This window comes from Capra hircus, chromosome 18 (assembly GCF_001704415.2).
Source record: "Capra hircus breed San Clemente chromosome 18, ASM170441v1, whole genome shotgun sequence".
NCBI lineage: Eukaryota > Metazoa > Chordata > Mammalia > Artiodactyla > Bovidae > Capra > Capra hircus.
In genome coordinates this window covers 23528594-23549218 of record NC_030825.1, presented here as the reverse complement: position 1 = coordinate 23549218, position 20625 = coordinate 23528594, and the positions used below count along the sequence as shown (strand labels likewise).

Sequence of the window (20625 nt, the reverse complement as noted above, 5' to 3'; positions counted from 1 at the left end):
ATGACTGAAACAAATTAGCACTGTCTTAATTGCAGTACTTGGGATCTCACATCTTTGTTGCAGTATGTATGTAGTATCTTTAGTTGCGGCATGTGGGATTTAGTTCCCTGACCAGGGGTCAAATCCACCACCCCTGCATTGAGAGCATTGAGTCTTAGCCACTGGACCACCAGGGAAATCCCTAGCCTTCTCTGGACAACTGGGAGATGCTGCTGCTGGTCTTCTTCTCTGACAGGCACTGCCAATCTTTGCTGGTGAAAAGATATGGGTCTTGATAGAACTATGTCTCATCACCTCTGCCTCTTCTAACCGGATCCACCGTCTCTAGTCTGGACCACCCAACGGCCTCTTGCAGCTCCCCTGCTTCCAGCCCTGCCTCCCTTCTACCGGTGCTGCAGCGGCTTCCCATCCCACTCCAAGGACAAGCCCGGGATCGTTATTCTGAATACAACAGCCTCTCCTTATCTGCTGTTTCGCTTTCTGTGGTTTTAGTTACCCACAGTCAAGAGCAATCTTGAAAATATTAAATGGAAAGTTACAGGGATAAACAATTCAGAAGTTTTTAAGTTGCATGCCGTTCTGAGCAGCACGATGATATCCTGCTGTGTCCTGCCTGGAAAGTAACTCAGCCTCTGTCCAGGGTAGCCTGGTTAGTAGCCCTCTGGTTATCAGGTCAATTGTCATGGTATTGCAGTGCCTGCATTCCAGTAAGCTTGCATTACTGGATCCAGGGCTTGCATGCCCTTACTATACTTATGATCCCAAAGCTTAAGAACAGGGACGCTGGCAAGCCCAACAGGCCACAGAGAAGTTGTAAAGCGCTTCCTTAAAGTGAAAAGGTGAAGGTTCTCAACTTAGTACAGAAAGAAAAAGAGTTGAATGCCAATGTTTCTAACATCTATGGTAAGAACAAATCTTCTATCTGTGGAGTCGTGAAGAAGGAAAAAGAAATTTAAGCTAGTTTTGCTGTCGCACCTCATACTGCACAAGTTACGGTGACAGTGAGTGGTAAGTGGTTAGTTAAGACAGGCAAAGTACTAAATCTGTACAATATGATACTTCAAGAGAGAAACCAGAACTTTTATTATGGTATAATTGTTATACTTTATTATTAGTTATGGTTGTTAATCTCTTACTGTGCCTAATTTACAAATTCAGCTTCATCATAGGTATGGATGTATAGGAAAAAACGGTCTATATAGTGTTCAGTACTATCCATGGTTTCAGGAAACCACAGAGGGTCTTGGAAGGCATCCCCAGTGGATAAGGGGGGCCTACTGTACAATACTGGGCTTCCCAGGTGGTGTTAGTGGTAAAGAACCCACCTGCCAGTTCAGGAGATGTAAGAGACCCGGGTTTGATCCCTAGGTTGGGAAGATCCCCTGGAGGAGGGCATGTCCACTCACTCCAGCATTCTTGCCTGGAGAATCCCACCGACAGAGGAGCCTGGAGGGCTACAGTCCATGGACTCACGAAGAGCTGGATGCAACGGAGCAACTTAGCAGGTACGGTAGCAATGTTAGAAGGTCCTATCTTCTGCCACCTCCCACCCCTAGTCTTCCAGTCTGTCTCCACCTCTATTACTTTACTTCTTCCCTGCCTCTCTCCCATCCACACTTGTTGCTTCTGAAACATCCCCAAGTCATGTCCCATCTCTTGAGTCTTCAAAATTCACTCATATGCTCCTCCCAATCTTTGCTCCAAGGTTACCCAACTGAAGGAAGGCTAACTTTCCTATTTAAAACTGTAAGCCTGTGCCTTACCTCTGCAATATATATAAGCTTATTTGTTTCTTTCCTGTCTCTCCTTGCTAAAACATAGCTCCACGAGGGCAACAATTTTTGTTCACTGTCACATTCTCAGTATCTAGAAGAGTGCTTGGCAAACAGTAGATGCGTACTGTTAATTGAATAAATAATTGCATGGAGGTTAAAAAAAATGTGACTTATAAGATCAAACAAGTTTTACTGAGCAGTGGAAGTGACTTCAGAAACAACGAACATAGACATGGCATGACACACTGAAACAAACAAGATCAAATGAGCTTTGAGACCTTAGACAGGGATGCTGAGAGGCTAAGGGAAAAAGAAAATTTTTTTTTAATTATGAGTGCTCTAAAACTTCTAGCTGTAATTATAACTTAGCTTTTCCTGGTCTCAAAGACAGCTAAGACGTATAAAGGTACTCACTTTGAAATAACGACTTCAGAATTATGGAAACAAACGTCCATGCTTCAGTGGATTCAGCTTTCCCAGGGTGAGAGACATGGGATCGAACCCGTGTTTCCTGCGTCTCCTGCACCTCCTGCATCTTCTGCACTGGCAGACAGATTCTTTACCACTGAGCCACCAGGGAAGCCCCGCTATACTGTAGGGGTGGGAAATACCTGCTCACAAAGCATTTAGCCTTAGCTGTTAGGACTCTGAAGCCAGATCGTCTGAGTTCAAATCCTAGCTCTGCTGATTCACAGCTGTATAACCATGGAAAAGCTCACCATCCTCCTGTACCTCAGTTGCCTCATATAAAAATGAGGCTAACAGTAGGACTTCATTCACAGAGTTGCAAAAATAACATCAGTTAATAAATGTAAAATGCTTCTACCAGTGTCCGGCACATAATAGGTGCTCAATAAATGAGGGCTCCCAGTATTGCTGCTATTTTGAGATCGAGTTCTGGGAACTTTGGGGATTAAGAACACAAAGGAATTACCCTGCCCCTATAGATTTGCATTCTGCAGTTCCCTCGTCTAGGTGATAAGCGCAAGGATGAAGCTTTATGTACTTAGGTTTATTTGTATAGTTTATCAATCTTAACTACTCCCAACCACAGAAACTAGTCATTAAAAATTTTCATTCCTCTCCACAAGATATTCTAGGCTTCAAAAACTATTTGATCACCCACGCTCTGGGAGTACAATAGGACTATTAAACAGAAAGGCTGAGAGGCTCCAGGAGCACAAAGACATCTTTGTAGCTGTTTGAGCTATCACATACCACTGCCTCGGTTTCAGAGAGTTGCCTCCTTAAGAAAGAAACTAACAAACCCCATTGTTCGTTAACATCAGAGTTCTTGGGTGTGATGGTTCTTAAATCCCTGGCAAGGCCTTATTAAAGATCAGAGGTTCACAGTTCTTTCCATTAGGACAGCATCAAATCTCCTGCAAGCAATTTTCCTGGGTCAGCATCATTATTTGAGATGGCAGTGAAACTAGTAAAATTTCTAACTGCTAAACTAGTTCCTTGTTCCTGGCCAAAGACCGAAGGTAAAGGTGGAAAACATTTTAGCTATCCAGAGGAAATTTTTGAGACTGGGAAATGGTAAGATAGAGAGCAAGGACGGTTTCTTTTCGAAAATCCCTTTTCCAAAATAGTTGTCTTAGTAAATAAGAGTCAAATAACAACAAAATCCAATTAAAAAATAAGCTTTCAGGAAACAATGGCCCTTAAAATTTCCAGTTGATTCCCAGATGGTATATCTAGAACTCTGGTTTTCCAAGCATTTTTCAATGAACAAGAAGAAGAGAGAAACTGGCAAATGAGCTAATTGCTGTTCTTCAGTCACCCAGTTGTGTCCGACTCTTTGCAACCCCATGAACTGCAGCATGCCAGGCCTCCCTCTCCATCACCAAAAGAGCTAATACTGCATCTTATATTCCTTTGCCAAATGATCAGGCAAAGAAGTCAGCAAAGGTCACTCTGTCCTTAATTTGTCCACCTACCCTTTTTATAATCCTGTTCTGAAAAACACTGGGGACCTTCAAGACACAGAACCTGAACAATCAGAGAAGGAAAATTTGTGTAGACCACAGAAAAGGTAGCCTGTGATCTTTGCTCCAAGGGCACCAGGTTTCAGAAACTGCAAGAACAGGCTGGCCACAGAAACCCTCTCAGGTCTAAAACTGCAGAACTGATAGAGAGAACGGGGGGGAGGGGGGTGGGGGGAGGGGGATGGGCTAGAGATATGTCTGAAAATAGAGGTCTGTCAGCTTATAAAACCCACCTCAGCTGTTTCTGACAAGGAAGGACAGTAGTCAAACCTGGAGGAAGCCAAGAACAAGTCCACAGTTGACAAATCACTCCCTTCAAGACAGCGATGTCAATTGTAATAAAACGTTTTGGCAAGACTGGAAATGTACACCTGTGGGAACCTGGAAGGATTTGACAGATTTTTGTTTTCCTGGCCTTTTATCAGCAAGTTAATTATAACAAGTGTACGATCTACTCCGAGCTTTAGAAAAAGGCAGTTGGGTGTGTGAAACCAAGATGCAGCTCTCCAGGGCTTGCGAAAGACAATGACGAACAGTGCTTACGAGGGAAAATATTCTGAGCATAGGATAACAATGAGCCACAGAGCACGAATGGATGAGAAAGAAGGATTTTCTGTAGATATATGGGTGCAGCAAACCTTAGAAGGACACACAACATCTGTGTACACACACACACACACACACACACACACACACAAACACACGCACGCATACACGAGCGTATCTCCAGAGCCTGTGCAACTCTGGTCATGTTACGTTCGGGGCTGCTTCTTCACAGAGCAGACTGTACCTTCACAGCTATAACTGTACACTGCCACCGCTGACCTGTCCACCAGATTTTCATCATGATGCCAGCTCACGGCCATTTTCCCCATGCCGAAATATGGTTCCTCTTTCAGGTATGGCATTTTCTGGGGATCCATGAAATTCAACAAAGTGACGTTATACGCTGCTCGGTTCTTCATGTCAATCTCATCGTGCCCATCAAAGGAGGACCCCATGCCAACCCTGGGGAAATCTGGACCTATGCACACTGGCACAGCATCGATGTTGGCTTTCTCCTTGGCAGCAAGCTCTTCCAAAGCCTGGATGGTCTCTACCTGCAGGTAACTGTTGAGCTTGAGGAAGGTTTGACAGGCGACAGCTATTTCGGCCTCATTGTACTTTGCATCAGAGCCTTTCACAGGCCAGGGTACCGTGAAGAGCCTGGTGTTCAGGTACTTGTAGGTGCAGCCAGGGTTACCGATGAGGATGCGAGAGACTGGAGTGAGCAAGTCTTTGCCCTGGATCCTCACCAGATCACGAAATAAACAGCCATGCTTGTGCAGTGTGAGAAAGGCCTGTTGAACCTCTTTATGGAGCAACTCGGGCACGCTGGCAGCTTCTCGGAGAATCAGTTTAGGATATTTCAGTTGCCACTAGAACAAAAGCAAAGCAAAAATATGTGTTTATGGATAGCTATAGTTTGATTATTTCAAAAGTGTGTTTCTTCACAAGCCTTAGGAGAAGACTGTCAGGGGTATTTCTGAACACATATCTCTCTAGTCTAAAATAGAAAACTAAATAAAACAAAGTCATCAACTCTCCACCAAAGAGTTTTAGGTCCAAGCTCAATTACAGACAATTATAAACGAAATTTTATGAGTCTGAGAAAACTCCAGGAGACAGTGAAGGACAGGGAAGCCTGGCGTGCTGCAGTCCATGGGGTTGCAAAGAGTCAGACAGGACTGAGTGACTCAACAGCAACAACATAAATAAAATGATAATAATGATTTGGTCTTTGGTCTTCCAAGTTCCCTCTATGACCATTTCTCCCCACCCTCAACTTGTCTTCCAGCCTTTGGCCCTCCAAAAAAACACAACCTGATTAATTGCTATTAACACCTATTCTTTTAAGGGCTTACCAAGTGTTGTGTACTATTCAAAATGAGTTATACGTACCAACTCATTTACTTCTTACAACTTTATGTGGAGGTACTATTCTTAATATTATCTCCAGGTCATAGATGAGAATGCTGAGGTAGACAGACAGTCCAAAAACTTGGGGACTTCTCTGGTGGTCCAGTGGTTATGACTCCACACTTCCAATGCAGGGGTTGTGGGTTCAATTCCTGCTCGGGGAACTAAGATCCCACATGCCACGTGGCATAGCAAAATTAAAAAATAATAAATAAAATAAATAATAACTTGCCCAAAGTCACAAGGGCTGATAATAGGAGAGCTGGAATTTAAAACCTGCAGGCTTCAGAGTTGAGCTCCAGAAGCATGAGCTCTTAACCACAAGATTGCACAGCCTCTCAATAAATGAAAAACTGGCTTCTGCTTCAATGCTTTCACTGAAAGTGAAATAACTTTTCTTTGTGAGTCAGACACTGAGTCCCATGAACACAAAAGCCATGATAGTTTTGTTTCCAACTATAACACGAGTGCCCAGGATGTACTCAGTAAACACTGGCTGAATGAATGGATGAGACATCCCATTGCAATTTAGAAAGATGTAATAATTCCACTGGTATCACCAAAGGAGAGCACTATAAGACAATGTCCTCCCATAATATGGAAACACAGAGATTTATTGATGCAGTGTAGGACTTCATTCATTTTTCAGCCAATCAGCCTCCTGATTCTACACAGTGAAACTGAAGTTTTTTAAAACCAAAGCCCAGGGTCTCACATTACCCCCAGAAAATGTCATCTGACTGGTACCTTTTCAGTATTGTACTGCCTACCATTTTTGACAGTTTTCTTCTACATCTTCATTCAGGAATCATTTATATGATCAACAGGGCAAGACCATTTATTTTTCCATACATTTTTTTCATTCAATGTATGTCTGTAGAGCATATACCACACACTACACAGAAATAAGGTTCCTGGCCTCACAGAGCTTTTTATTATACCAAATTATACAAATGAAGAAGTATTCCAAGTTGTCCTAAGTACCCGGACAGAAACAAACCAGTGGAAAATCTGTCATTGGAAAAGGAAAGACACTCTTGGAGCCGGCCTATAGACTGAGCTCTTTAGGAAAAGAAGGTACCGGCCATGAGATGAACTAGAGAAAGACCTTCCATGAAGAGGGACCGAAACCTACAAAGGCACTGAGGATGGAGACCAGCCTATTCTAGAGACAAAAATAAGACCTGTTTTACCAAAGCAAAAGAGCCAAAGGCAGAGAGACTTGCACTAAAGATGAAGAGGAAGGCACAGCTGGATCACACACAGCCTGGGAGGGCAAAGTAAGGACTCTAGACATCACTCTTAAGTGCATTGGAGGACGTCAAAGGGCAAAGAACAATTTGATTTATGTTGTGTTTGTTTTTTTTTAACTTGGGGTAAAGTTGCTTTACAATGTTGTGTTTGTTTCTGCTGTATAACAAAGTGAACCAGCTATATATATACATATATCCTCTCCCTCTTGGATCTCCCTCCCACCAGACCCTCATCCCATCATTCTAGGTCACCAGAGCATACCAGGCAGAGCTCCCTGTGTTATATGGTTGATTTACATTTCATAAAAATCATTCTTAATTAAAATAGTGGGCATGGATTGGAAAGAGGCAAATGTCAAAGTGGAAAACTCTGTTGCTACTACAACCATCCAGGAGAAAAATGATAATGGGTCTGGATTAGAGACAGAGATAAATGAACAGGTAAAATATGTATTTTGTAGGCAGATCAAATGGAAACACTATGAATTAGCTGTGAGGAATGAAGAAGGGAAAGAAGTGGCAGATGACTTTTCCAGACTCTGGACTTAACAACTGAACAAACAATCTTCTGGGATTTTTGTTTGTTTGCTTTTTCAAATGTTTATATGGCTGCACCAGGTCGAGATCTTTAGTTGTGAATTCTCAGTTGTGGCATGTGGGATCTAGTTCCCTGACCAGGGGCTGAACCTGGGCTCCCTGCATTGGGAGCGAGGAGTCTTAGCCATGGGACCGCCAGGGAAGTCCCAATTTACTATTTCTTTTTAAATAAGAAAGACCAAGGTAGAGCAAAACAGGCAGAAGGACAGGAAGGAATGAGGAGCTTTATTCTGAAGCTATAGCCAAGAAGATGGCAACAAAATCTTCCAGTGGAAATAAGGGGGCAACGGCAGACATACATCAGGATCTCAGAGGAGACAGTGTGGCCAGGAAACTCAAGGTGGGAGCCGTCAGCACAAACCTGGGAAATTTTTAAAGACCTGGGAATGACTGAGGTCTCCTAGGGGAACAGCACAAACCCAGAAGGAAACCCGAAGCCACTTCCTGAGTCACAGACAAAGGCTCGGCAAAGGAGAACTTTGAGGTGGAAAACCAGGAGAGTGTATGACTGCCAAAGCCAGGAAGAGAGGAGTATTTCAAGAAAGATGGATGTACCAACTATGTCAGCTTCCCCCAAGAGACCAAGCGACATGGGGAAAAATTATCCACAAGCATGAAGATCACTGATGACAATGACCAGGGTCATTTCAACAGAGTAAGGGGGACCAGAGCCTGATGGGAGTCAGCTGGGGAGCAAAGAGGAGGTGGCAGAGATGGCATCTGTCTATTGCCGTGGTTTTGCTATGACAGGGAAGAGAAAAACGGACTTGATACAGGGGAATGCTAGACCACGGGACGACTTTTGACAATGGAAGAGAAAAGGGTACGCTAGGGTTTGTCAGCGTACTCATGGGAACAATATGGGAAGAAGAGGATGGTACAGAAGACAGGGTGACTGACTACAGGAGCCAAGTCGCTGAGTGTCTTGAGCAGGGGCATATCTAATGGAGGAAGGAAATTCAGGAAGGGTTTATTTGAGTAAGAGACCTGGAGGATGAGAAGGATCTGCCAGGTACGGAGTTGGGGGAAAGAGAATGCCTTGAAGGGGAAGGACTGAAGTCCTGGGCTCTTGAGGCCAAAGAAAAAGAGGCACGTGTGATCCATGGCAAGAGGAACAAGAGTTACCAGTGGAAAAAAAAAACTTTTTAATACTTTCCCATGTCATTATTACTGTTATATTTTTAGTGTTGTTTAATGTTAAGGTATTTATATGTGATCCTCATGTGGTTATGTGAATTTCCCAGGTCTTTAGAGTTATAATTCCCCTGTGTTAAATATAACTTCATTAGTCTCTAGGCCCAGTCTGCACTGAACAATAGCAGCGAGAGTGTATGTATGCATGTGACTATTATTTCCAGGCTTCTTCCTCTCTCAGTCCCAGTGGGAGTGTGCTTCAAAACCAAGTTCCTGGGAACGATCTTCCTCTCCTTTCATGTTTTATACTAAGGATTATTTAAAGAACACTCGAATTGTTAAGAAAGTACGGAGAAACTTCCTTTTAATCACTGCTGCTAGCTAACTGTGCTTCCAGTATACTGAGGCCTCAGGGACCTTGCTCAGAGAGCAGCCAGTTTAGCAATAAAATTAGGGTTACTGCTCATGGCTCCAGAATGTTCTGTCTCTTGTTTATTGGATTATGCTGCACTCCTCATGGGCTGTGTAAACAGAAAGTATGTCTCTGTGTCTGTTGTTCTACTGGGATAAACGAGGTATAGAAGCCAGAATTCCTAAATGGATCCTGGCAGTCTCCGTGGCAGTGCACAGCGATGCCACCTAACCTGCTGCTTGTCACTTTGTAATCAGCATCTAACACAGGCACTCTGAGAAGCATAGTCCTACTACGCTTTCCTAGTCATTGTCCCACATTTAGACTTGAGTAATTCATCTCCCTTCTTTGTACTTCCTCAGACTTACTGCATCCCTTCTACTATGTCTTGCCTTCCTGATCAGGCAGAATAGAGTAGATAACGCTGTAGTGACAGAAAACCCTCAGATCTTGGTGGCTTCACCCAGTGATATTGATCATTTTACATATTGTTTGTGGGCTGGCAGAGAATTACTGACCAGTAAAACAGTAACTCAGAGATCTAAGCAGCCAGCAGGTGGTTATGCCCAAAGGAAAAAGAGGGTTTGGCAGGGTCTGGCACTGCCAGTGAAACACTCCAGGCTAGAAGTGACGGCCGCCTTCTATCACTGGACAGAAACAGTCACATGTTTCATCCAGGATGAGAGGACCCGGAAGTGTAATTCTGCAGAGCTGGGTGATGGGGGAGGGGTGGAGAACCGTTTGGCAATCAGCTCTAGGGATCAGCACACATTCTGAACTAATGATTCATTTCAGATTTTCATTGAACTGCCCCTCCTTCATCTCTGCAAACCCCCCTGAAACTCACTCATCTGCCTATTATCAAATTTACAATCTTATCTGAATGCAACTCTGTTTCTCTTTCCAGCTTATTCCAGAATTGCTGCTGTTGCTGTGCAGTTGCTAAGTTGTATCCGACTCTTTGCAACCCCATGGACTGTAGCCCACCAGGCTCCTCTGTAAGTAATACATTTTAGAAGGATTTTTTAAAATATGTTTTATGAACTAATGCTATATGAGAAATTAGTAACAAGATATTCAGACAATAGGGTCATAGTTTCATACAAAGAAAAACAGTGTATGTGAAAATACAGAAAAGAAGATTTGGAGAAAAACAGAGCCAAAATTTTCTGGTAGTTATCTCTGGGTAATGCACTTGGATGTAAGTTTAATTTTTTTCTTTAGACATCTGAACAATTTTCAAATTTTCAAAAATAGATGCAGAATACTTCTTAAATCAGAAAAGATGTTACATTTGAAAATTCTTAATTTCAAATAGCTAATTCTTAATTTCGAATAATACAACACCTCTTGTATGTGCCAGGTTCTTTTTGATGACTCTAAATTTTCAAAATATTTCAAGATATCTTCTGCTGCTGCTGCTGCTAAGTCACTTCAGTCATGTCCAACTGTGCAACCCCACAGACAGCAGCCCACCAGGCTCCCCTGTCCCTGGGATTCTCCAGGCAAGAGTACTAGAGTGATATGCCATTGCCTTCTCCGCAAGATATCTTCTGGTACTGTCTAAATCTGACTTGGCATGTTGCTCAATGCTCTAGGAAATTTTGATTTTACCACAAGGAATACAAATAACTAACTAATTTTGTCATAATCTCCGAAAATGCAGGAGAAAACTTCTCCAAACCTCAATTTAAATGTCCTCTCTTACTATTTATGATGTAATTAGATGAGTGCTTGACACATAAAAGTGCCATGAAGTGCTTGTTAAATTTTTCTTTAAAGACAACAATGGGTAAAGAAATGAACATTAAATATTGTAATTCAAGAAATGAACACTAGATGAATTCGGGAAAAGAAATGAACATTAAATAATTTAATATTAATTCACTCCATCAAACAAATAATCCACTTTCCATTCTGGACAGGTACCAGTAGAACATCAGATATCACAGAGTAATTTGGAACACCTGTTGGCAGATTTTCAAATACGTTAGAATTTTTGGTTGTTATTTAATCCCATTAAAGTTTTTCCAGGGAGGGTACAGTTATGTAATTATAATATTAGCAGTTATCTGGTCACATAATATATTCCCTAAGATCTATAAAAGATTCTATGACATAAATGATGATTATATATTAAAGAGTTTAGTAAGTATTTGGAAAGGTATTTTTTTAATAGAAGAATAGCTGATTTACAATATTGTGTTAGTTTCAGGTATACAGCAAAGTGATTCAGTTCTATATATATGTTATATGCGTTCTTTTTCAGATTTTTTTCCAATATAGGCTATCATAAGATAGTTCCCTGAGCTATGCGCTGTATCCTTGCTATTTATTTTATTACAGTAGTGTGTATCTATTAATCCCAAATTCCTAATTTATCCCTCCCCTTATGGCAACCATAAGTTTGTTTTCTACGTCTGTCAGTCTATTTCTGTTTTGTAAACTGGAAAGGTATTTCAGATATAAGTTGCCAACATGCCAGACCTCTATCAATGGATGAAAGATACGGAATGTTAGCTTCTCTGGAGCATAAGCTTTATTTTCTACCTATTTTAAACCATTATATAAAAATTCTCCTTCTTCTTCTCATATCAAGGGATGGTTCTGAAAGAACTTCATCATATGGTGAAGTCAAGACATGGTATTGAATAAGGTACCAGTTCACAGGAGGCTCTCCTAAATGAAGACCAACGGAACTCAGCCTTTCCTAGAGTGAAATAAAATTTAAAATCTTCAAGTGACCTGGGAAATGGACTTCATTTAAGTGCCAGGACACTCTGATCTCATGGGAGTATGTTTCTAATCTGGCTGCTAATAAATTCTGCCAGTTAACACTTCATTTTGCACTCTATAGAAATTCACGCTGTATCAATCACAATATTTCCTACACGATTTTCGTTGTAAATTACTTATGACTTGGCAGCCATCCCAGGACAAATGGGCTAGACACTTATTTGGTCCAGCCCCCCGCTGCAAGATGCTGAGCTGTCTCCCAAAGGAGGCGGGCGGTCTTCCCAAGGGACTGCCTGGGCCTTGCAGCAGCTCCCGCAAGGAGTCTTGTGAACACGCTGCAAAGCGCACTCCACACTGAGACAACATGCCGGCTCACTCACTCCTTCGGTAGCTCATTTTGAATTTATTTAAAATTTACTGCATATTTATTTGTACCAAACCCTGTATAAAGTGCCATAAATATAATGATAAAAATGAGTTAGGTCCCATTTTATAGCATCTCATAGTTTAACAGTAGAAACAGAAATAGGAACCAAGAGTTAGAGATCTCAGACTTTTCACAACAGAAGTATGAATATACTACTGTTGGAGCAGGGAATAAATGATTAGGAATGGAGTCCGGGAAATCCTTCCACAAACAAAACTGTTCTTTGCTGTGCGCATGTGCTCAGTCGTGTCTGACTCCTGTGACCCCCTGGACTATAGCCCACCAGGCTCCTCTGTCCATGGGATTCTCTAGGCAAGGATACTGGAGTGGGTTACCATGCCCTCCTCCAGGGGGTCTTCCCAACCCAGGGATGGAACTGCCACCCACATGGAAGATGGATTCTTTACCATCTGAGCAACCAGGGAAGCCCATATATGTGTGTGTATATATATACACACACACAAATACTATATTTAGTATATATTTATACACTGTGAATCTAAACTATACACACTTCATTGTTGTTGTCTAGCTGCTAAGTTGTGTCTGATCCTTTGCAACCCCATGGACTGTAGCCCGCCAGGCTCCTCTGTCCGTGGGATTTCCCAGGCAAGAATACTGGAGTGGGGTGCCCTTTCCTTCTCCAGGGGATCTCTCTGACCCATGGATTGAACCCATGTCTCCTGCATTTCAGGCAGATTCTTTACCACTAAGCCACCAGAGAAGCACCATATAGTTCATTACGTATATGTATATATAGAGTGTTTTATTTATTCATTAATTACTTGTTTATTTAGTAAAACATTTATTTTATAGTTTAGATTGTGTATTGCTGTATTATGGTGTATTAATGCATTTTAGAATGTGATACATGCTATGGAGAAAAACAAACCCAAGTAAGTAGGATAGGAGTGTCAGGGCTGAATTTTACACAGGATGGGCAGAGGAGGCCTCTGATGAGGTGACATCTGAGCCAAGGAAGGCAAGAAATGAGCACACAAGCCCTGCAGACACCTGGGGGCAAAGAGAGTTCCAGGCTGAGGGAACATTAAGTGCAAAGGCCTTGGGGCAAGAGTGTGCTTGGTTTATTCCAGGAAGAGCTAGAATGCCAGAGTGGGAGGGGAGGGGCCAGGACAAGCAGGAAATGAGAGGGGAGAAGTCAGAGACAGGTTTTGCCCTGCTCTGTAAGTAACCACCAGGACTTAGGCTTTAACTCTGAAAAGATGGGAAGCCATGAAGGGCTTTGAGCAAGAAAATCTAATGAGCTAATCCATTTATTTATTTATTTTTGATGTGGACGATTTCTAAGTCTTTACTGAATTTGCTACAACGTTGCTTCTGTTTTATCTTTTGGTTTTCTGGTCCCAAGGCATGTGGAAACCCTCTGGTCCCAAGGCATGTGGAAACCCACCTCCCTGACCAGGGCTCGAACCCGCACCCCCTGAATTGGAAGGCAAACCACTGGACCACCGAGGAAGCATGAGTTGATTTATGCTTTAAGAAGAAAGCTACTACTGATGCTGTGTTAAAACAAACTGGACATGGAGGCAAAAGAAATTAGGAAACCACTGCAACCACTCAAGAGAGAGAAACGGAGGCAGCTTTTGCCACGATGCACGTGGGAGAGGTAGTGAGAAGCGTTCTGATATTGAATACACTCTGAATATAACACAAGTGGGACTTCCTCGTATGAACAGAGACTGTCCTTAAGTAAGGTAAACTAAGGATGAGTAGATGCTCACCAGACAGAAAAGGGGCTGAGGGTACTCTAGTCCCAGGGGACAAGAGACACAAGAGCATGAAAGGATGACAGGGCACAGGAGAGCCAAGAGCTAGTGAGAAAGTCTGACCAGAGCTGGAGGCTGGACACAATGTCAGGCAAAGCAGTGGAGACTAGACCAGCAGAGGTGATTTGGGACCACAGAATCAATGGCTTTGTAGCATACGCAGAGGAGTTTGGACTTGACCTCAGAGGCAAGAGAGACCCAGCCGAATTTACAAAGCAAGGAATGACAAGTCTGCCGTATCTGGGGGCTTCCCTGGGGGCTCAGCTGGTAAAGAATCTGCCCGCAATGGAGGAGACCCAATGGTACAGTCCATGGAGTCGCAAAGAGTCAGACACGACTGAGCGACTTAACACACACACAACAAGGTACACAAAACAGGTTCAAAATATGCTTAAAAATTCAACTTCTTTAGGGCTTTCCTGGTGGTGCAGTGGTAAAGAATCTGCTGGCCATATTTATCGGAACACAATTCTGATGGAGGTGGGGCCAGCAAAGGAAAGTACCAACTAGGAAACTCTTAAAACTGTGCAGGTGGAAGATGGCAAATGAGGACCTGAATTCACCCAGTGTTGCTGAGACTGGAAGAGAAGAAAACATCTGGGAGACAAATCCAATTTACTGTGTTCTTTATTGAGATTTTTCTGTTTATAAAATCAATTTAACCTACTCCCAGGGCTTCCCAGGTGGCACTGGTAGCCAAGAATCCACCTGCCAACACAGGAGATGCGAGTTTGATACTTGGGTCGGAAAGATCCCCTGGAGCAGGAAATGGCAACCCACTCCAGTGTTCTTGCCTGAAGAATCCCATGGACAGAGGAGCCTGGTGGGCTACAGTCCACGGGTTCGCAAACAGTCAGACACAACTGAAGCAACCTAGCACGTAGGCAACCTATTCCAAAACAGAACTCTCTTTTTACCATTAATGTATTCTGTTAACTCTCAAAAAGAAAAAATTTGAGATTCTGAAAAATTAGAACTGCCAGGGCCCAGGCAGTAAACAGGTCTGGAAGCCATGAAGAGAAGCTGAGGGCTGCAAAGGCCTGATTTGAACAACAGGACCAGGGGTAACGGCACTAGAGAAGGGACTGCAAGGCAGGATCCCTGAAAACCTAAGTCACATCCTATCATTCTTGTGCTCCAAACCCCGTCACGTCTTCTCATCTCACTCAGAGTCATCACCAGTGTTCCCACTGTGGACAGCAAGTTCCTGCGGAATCGGGCCACCATGCTCTGATCTCATTTCCCTCTACGCCCTCCAACTCTCTCACTCCCCACCAGATGTTTCAGCCTCAGCTGCATGTCCTCAAACGTATCTTAGAAGCTTTGCTGTTAACTCTGTCCAGAAGCAACGAAGTGTTAAGTCGCTTCAATCATGTCTGACTCTTTGAGACCCTATGGACTGTAGCCTGCCAAAAGGGTTCCTCTGTCCATGGGATTCTCCAGGCAAGAATACTAGTGTGGGTTGCTGTGCCCTCCTCCAGGGGATCTTCCAACCCAGGGATCAAACCGCTGTCTCCTGCATTGCAGGCAGATGCTTTACCACTGAGCCACCAGAGAAGCCCACCAAAGAAAGCACAGAACGAATGAAAATAACAGGGAATGCTAAGGAGGGTGGCATGTCTCTGGATAAGAGGGACAGACTTCCCATATCTGGATCCAGAGGTTATTTTCAATGTAATTCACTCCCCTGTGCTCTGTAGTAAACCAAAAGCGGTCCTCTGGCTCTTCTGCTTGACGTTTGTTACTGTTGCTGTTTTCTTTCATTGGTTTTCTCTATAGTCTTAATCGGAAGAAACAAAAGAAAAAACTTCTTTGAAGGCATTGTGAATTTGATCAAGGTATACCAGGAGGAAAACAGTATAGCAGAAAGAGTCTGGTCTTCAGAGTCAGAAAAACCTGGGATGAACTGCAGCTCTGTCTCTCAGATATGGAGCTTAGTCTGTCCTGATTTGTAAAAGAGGAAGTCAGTATCTCTGTCTCAAGCAATCGAAACCTGAAGAAGGGAGGTTGCTGAATCTGTAATTGTGGGATGAATGCGAGGCTGCTGTGTGGATGAAATGTGACAAGCGTTCAGAAAATGTTGAGCACAGTCCCTGGCATGCTGGCAGGAAGGGTCAATAAACAGACCCAATCTGGAAACTGCAGAAAGTCTTGTTTTGATGACTAGCAGCTGGGTTGGCATTCCTGTGGCTAGGACCTGTGTAAGGGACTCAGTGTCAGGGCTGAACTTTCTATTCACTCGTGTCATTAAAAAGTATTTTCACTTCATCTTTTAAGAGAAGAGATTTACTGGACTAAGGTTTGGTTGAAACACTCTATTATTACAAGGTGCACTTAAAGTGATTAGATATTGGTATCAGGTGTGTTGTGGGTCTTAGCAAGATAAAAGCCAAGTCTTGAGAGTTGTTCTGTTTGCCCTGGCGTCTCCTTTCCTGGTTCAGTGTATGTCTGGCTGAGAACACCTGGGCTAACCTTGGTGTTTAATTCTTTGTGCACAACTGCCATACAAAAGCTGAAGTGGGTCAGCGGCTGCTTTGTAACAATGCGTGTTATCGTGTACCAAACAGTTCCTATCTATGAAAATATTAGCAAGGATTTAAGAACTGATTACATTTGGAGGGTTTACCTGTTTTAAGGGTACTTTTTCAAATTATTTTTTTTCCTGATTACCAAAGAATACATGATCATTTAGATAATTTGGAAAACCAGAAAAGCTCAAAAGAGAAAAGTCTACCAGTGTGGGGTATAACATTTCTATATAAACCCTGTAGACTATTATAGATACCACCTCCCTAGGGAGGAGCAAACAAAATTCAAATCACACCAAATATTATTATACGTCGTGCTGTTTTTTAAATGAACTAGGGACTTCCCTGGTGGTCCAGTGGCTTTGTGCTCCCAATGGAGGGGACCCAGGTTCGATCCCTGATTAGGGAACTAGATCCCACATGCTGCAACTAAAGATCCTGCATGCTGCAAGCAGGACCTGGCACAGCCAAATAATAAATATAATATTTACTAAAAATAAATATAAATAACTAATGCCTACAGTAATTCATTCATCCATTCAAAGAAACTATTAAATACCTACTAGGCGCCAGGCCTCGTATATATCATAGTGCAGAGAATAAGAGAGAGGAGCATGAAAAAAAATCATTACAATTCAGTTCAGTTCAGTTCAGTTGCTCAGTCGTGTCCAACTCTTTGCGACCCCAAGAACTGCAGCATGCCAGGCCTCCCTGTCCATCACCAACTCCCAGAGTTCACCCAAACCCATGTCCATCAAGTCAGTGATGCCATCCAGCCATCTCATCCTCCATTGGCCCCTTCTCCTCCTGCCCTCAATCTTTCCCAGCATCAGGGTCTTTTCAAATGAGTCAGCTCTTCACATCAGGTGCCCAAAGTATTGGAGTTTCAGTTTCAACATCAGTCCTTCCAATGAACACCCAGGACTGATCTCCTTTAGGATAGACTGGTTGGATCTCCTTGCAGTCAAGGGACTCTCGAGAGTCTTCTCCAACACCACAGTTCAAAAGCATCAATTCTTTGGTGCTCAGCTTTCTTTATAGTCCAACTCTCACATCCATACATGACCACAGGAAAATCCATAGCCTTGACTAGACGGACCTTTGTTGGCAAAGTAATGTCTCTGATTTTCAATATGCTATCTAGATTGGTCATAACTTTCCTTCCAAGGAGTAAGCATCTTTTAATTTCATGGCTGCAATCACCATCTGCAGTGAATTGGGAGTCCAGAAAAATAAAGTCTGACACTGTTTCCTCATCCATTTCCCATGAAGTGATGGGACCGGATGCCATGATCTTCATTTTCTGAATGCTGAGCTTTAAGCCAACTTTTACACTCTCCTCTTTCACTTTCATCAAGAGGCTCTTTAGTTCCTCTTCACTTTCTGTCATAAGGGTGGTGTCTGAGGCTGCATATCTAAGGTTATTGATATTTCTCCCGGCAATCTTGATTCCGGCTTGTGCTTCCTCCAGCCCAGCGTTTCTCATGATGTTCTCTGCATATGAGTTAAATAAGCAGGGTGACAATATACAGCCTTGATGTACTCCTTTTCCTATTTGGAACCAGTCTGTTGTTCCATGTCCAGTTCTAACTGTTGCTTCCTGACCTGCATACAGGTTTCTCAAGAGGCAGGTCAGGTAGTCTGGTATTCCCATCTCTTTCAGAATTTTCCACAGAATATTGTGATCCACACAGTCGAAGGCTTTGGCATAGTCAATAAAGCAGAAATAGATGCTTTTCTGGAACTCTCTTGCTTTTTCCATGATCCAGCGAATATTGGCAGATGTTGATCTCTGGTTCCTCTGCCGTTTCTAAAACCAGCTTGAGCATCTGGAAGTTCACAGTTCATGTATTGCTGAAGCCTGGCTTGGAGAATTTTAAGCATTACTTTACTAGCACGTGAGATGAGTGCAATTGTTTGAGCATTCTTTGGCATTGCCTTTCTTTGGAATTGGAATGAAAACTGACCTTTTCCAGTCCTTTGGCCACTGCTGAGTTTTCTAAATTTGCTGGCATATTGAGTGCAGCACTTTCACAGCGTCATCTTTCAGGATTTGAAATAGCTCAACTGGTATTCCATCACCTCCACTATCTTTGTTTATAGTGATGCTTCTTAAGGCCCACTTGACTTCACATTCCAGGATGTCTGGCTCTAGATGAGTGATCACACCGTCGTGATTATCTGGGTCGTGAAGATCTTTTTTGTACAGTTCTTCTGTGTTTGCCTTGGAAACGAACAGAGATCATTCTGCTGTTTTTGAGACTGCATCCAAGTACTACATTTCGAACTCTTTTGTTGACTATGATGGCTACTCCATTTATTCTAAGGGATTCCTGCCCACAGTTATAGATATAATCATTACAATAACTTCAGATAATTAAAGTACACATGAAGTACTACAGGTACACACAAGAGGGAGCAGAGACAACCCTCTGGGCTACAGAGGTGTCAAGGAAGCATCCTACCGGAGATGACACGTGAACTGTTACGAACAGGTAATGCGGAAACTCACCAAGTAAAGGAGATGGAGAAGATGTAACAGGAAGCCTCAAAATGTAACACAGAGTGTGTACCTAGTCGCTCAGTCATGTCCGACTCTGCAATCCCATGGACTCTAGCCTGCCAGGCTCCTTCGTCCATGGGATTTTTCAGGCGAGAATACTGGAGTGGGTTGCCATTTCCTTCTCCAGGGGATCTTCCTGACCCAAGGATGGAACCTGAGTCTCCTGTGTCTCCTATATTGCAGGTGGATTCTTTACCCACTGAGCCACTGGGGAAGCCCCAAAGCACTGAGAGGTAGTGACAAAACTCAGCGTGGATAAAATGGTAAAAGAGTAGGGAAGACAAGGCTGGAAATGCAGGAGCCAGGCAATGGACCGCCAGGGATGTGAAGCAGGAAGCTGACAGGCTCAGATTTATGTTTTGGTTAAAAAATTAAAAAATTTTTAAAACGTGTTTACTTCAGCTTAGAGGATTAAGAAAAAGGGGCAAAGAGGAAAACTAGAACAATCCAAAAAAGGACTGATCAGGTGACAGATGAAGTTCTAATGACAAGGGAGATGACACATGATGTCCTGGAAGTCAGGAGACCTGGGATGGGTAAAGCTCATTCGTTTCTCTCTTCTTTCCATGGTTACTGATAATCAACAATGTGACGACAAGCTTACACTGGATGCTGGAGAAACCAAGACGATGTGGCCCAGTTCTTACACATCAAGAGCTAACATCCTCATAGGAAAGAAGAGGTGAAAAGGGGCTATTTTTATTTCCCAGCGTGCCTTCCTCTCCTTCTTTGGTGTTAACAAGGGCTCTAATTTCCCTTTGGGAAAACCCCCATCTCTGACCTACCACCCCTGCAGTTTGAGTGAGAATGGTCATACTCCAACCCTACCCCACAAGCAGGTGAGGCAACTGGCCAGGCAGACAGAAGCATCTTAATACCCTGAACACAAGAACTGATTCGGGGAGAGAGAGACGCCTCTAGCCAGGACAACAAGATCACGCCTGGGGGAATCAGAACCAGGAAAGAAGACATCACCACCTTCTTCTGAGATCCTATGGGCTTAAGACCACACACTCCCAGGGCTGTCAGAGCCCTTTTATACCATCAGGGGAGTGCCTATCTAGCATGAAGTCACCAGAGAAAAGCTAAGCCAAGAAACAAGGAAAGAGAGTGATCCAATGACATCTTTCGAGAAACTGGATTCGGCTGTGTGCTTATCCTTGACATCTAAGTTGTCAGTCAATAAATTCCCTTCTCTGCCAAAATGAGTTTGTTTGCGATGTTGCCAGTTATAATTGAAAGAGTGCTGACTAATTCAGGGGAGAGACACAGAATTCTATAACCGCAATACAATGTGAGGGGTACAATCAAGGTATATATATGGTACAAGGAGCACAGGGGCAAATGCAATCAATTCTATTTGGAGGTAAGGTAAGTTAAAGAAACGTTCACAAAGGAGGTGATGCTTCAGTGAAGTCCTGAAGAATTAGTCATCTGGCAAAAGGATAAGAGACGAAAGAAGA

General features: G+C 43.0%; 1 protein-coding gene and 1 long non-coding RNA gene across 2 annotated transcripts in view; one reads left to right on the top strand and one right to left on the bottom strand.

Annotated features, from left to right (window-relative positions):
- FTO (fat mass and obesity associated) overlaps positions 1-20625 on the bottom strand; it is a 426360-nt gene that overhangs the window by 295993 nt on the left and 109742 nt on the right. The window contains 1 exon segment of the mRNA NM_001319276.1: positions 4557-5184. Coding sequence (NP_001306205.1) covers positions 4557-5184 — 628 coding nt within the window.
- Positions 18876-20367, top strand: LOC102183093. Its single transcript, XR_310679.3, has 2 exons — positions 18876-19844; positions 20002-20367. It is a non-coding gene; the product is annotated as an uncharacterized LOC102183093 (long non-coding RNA).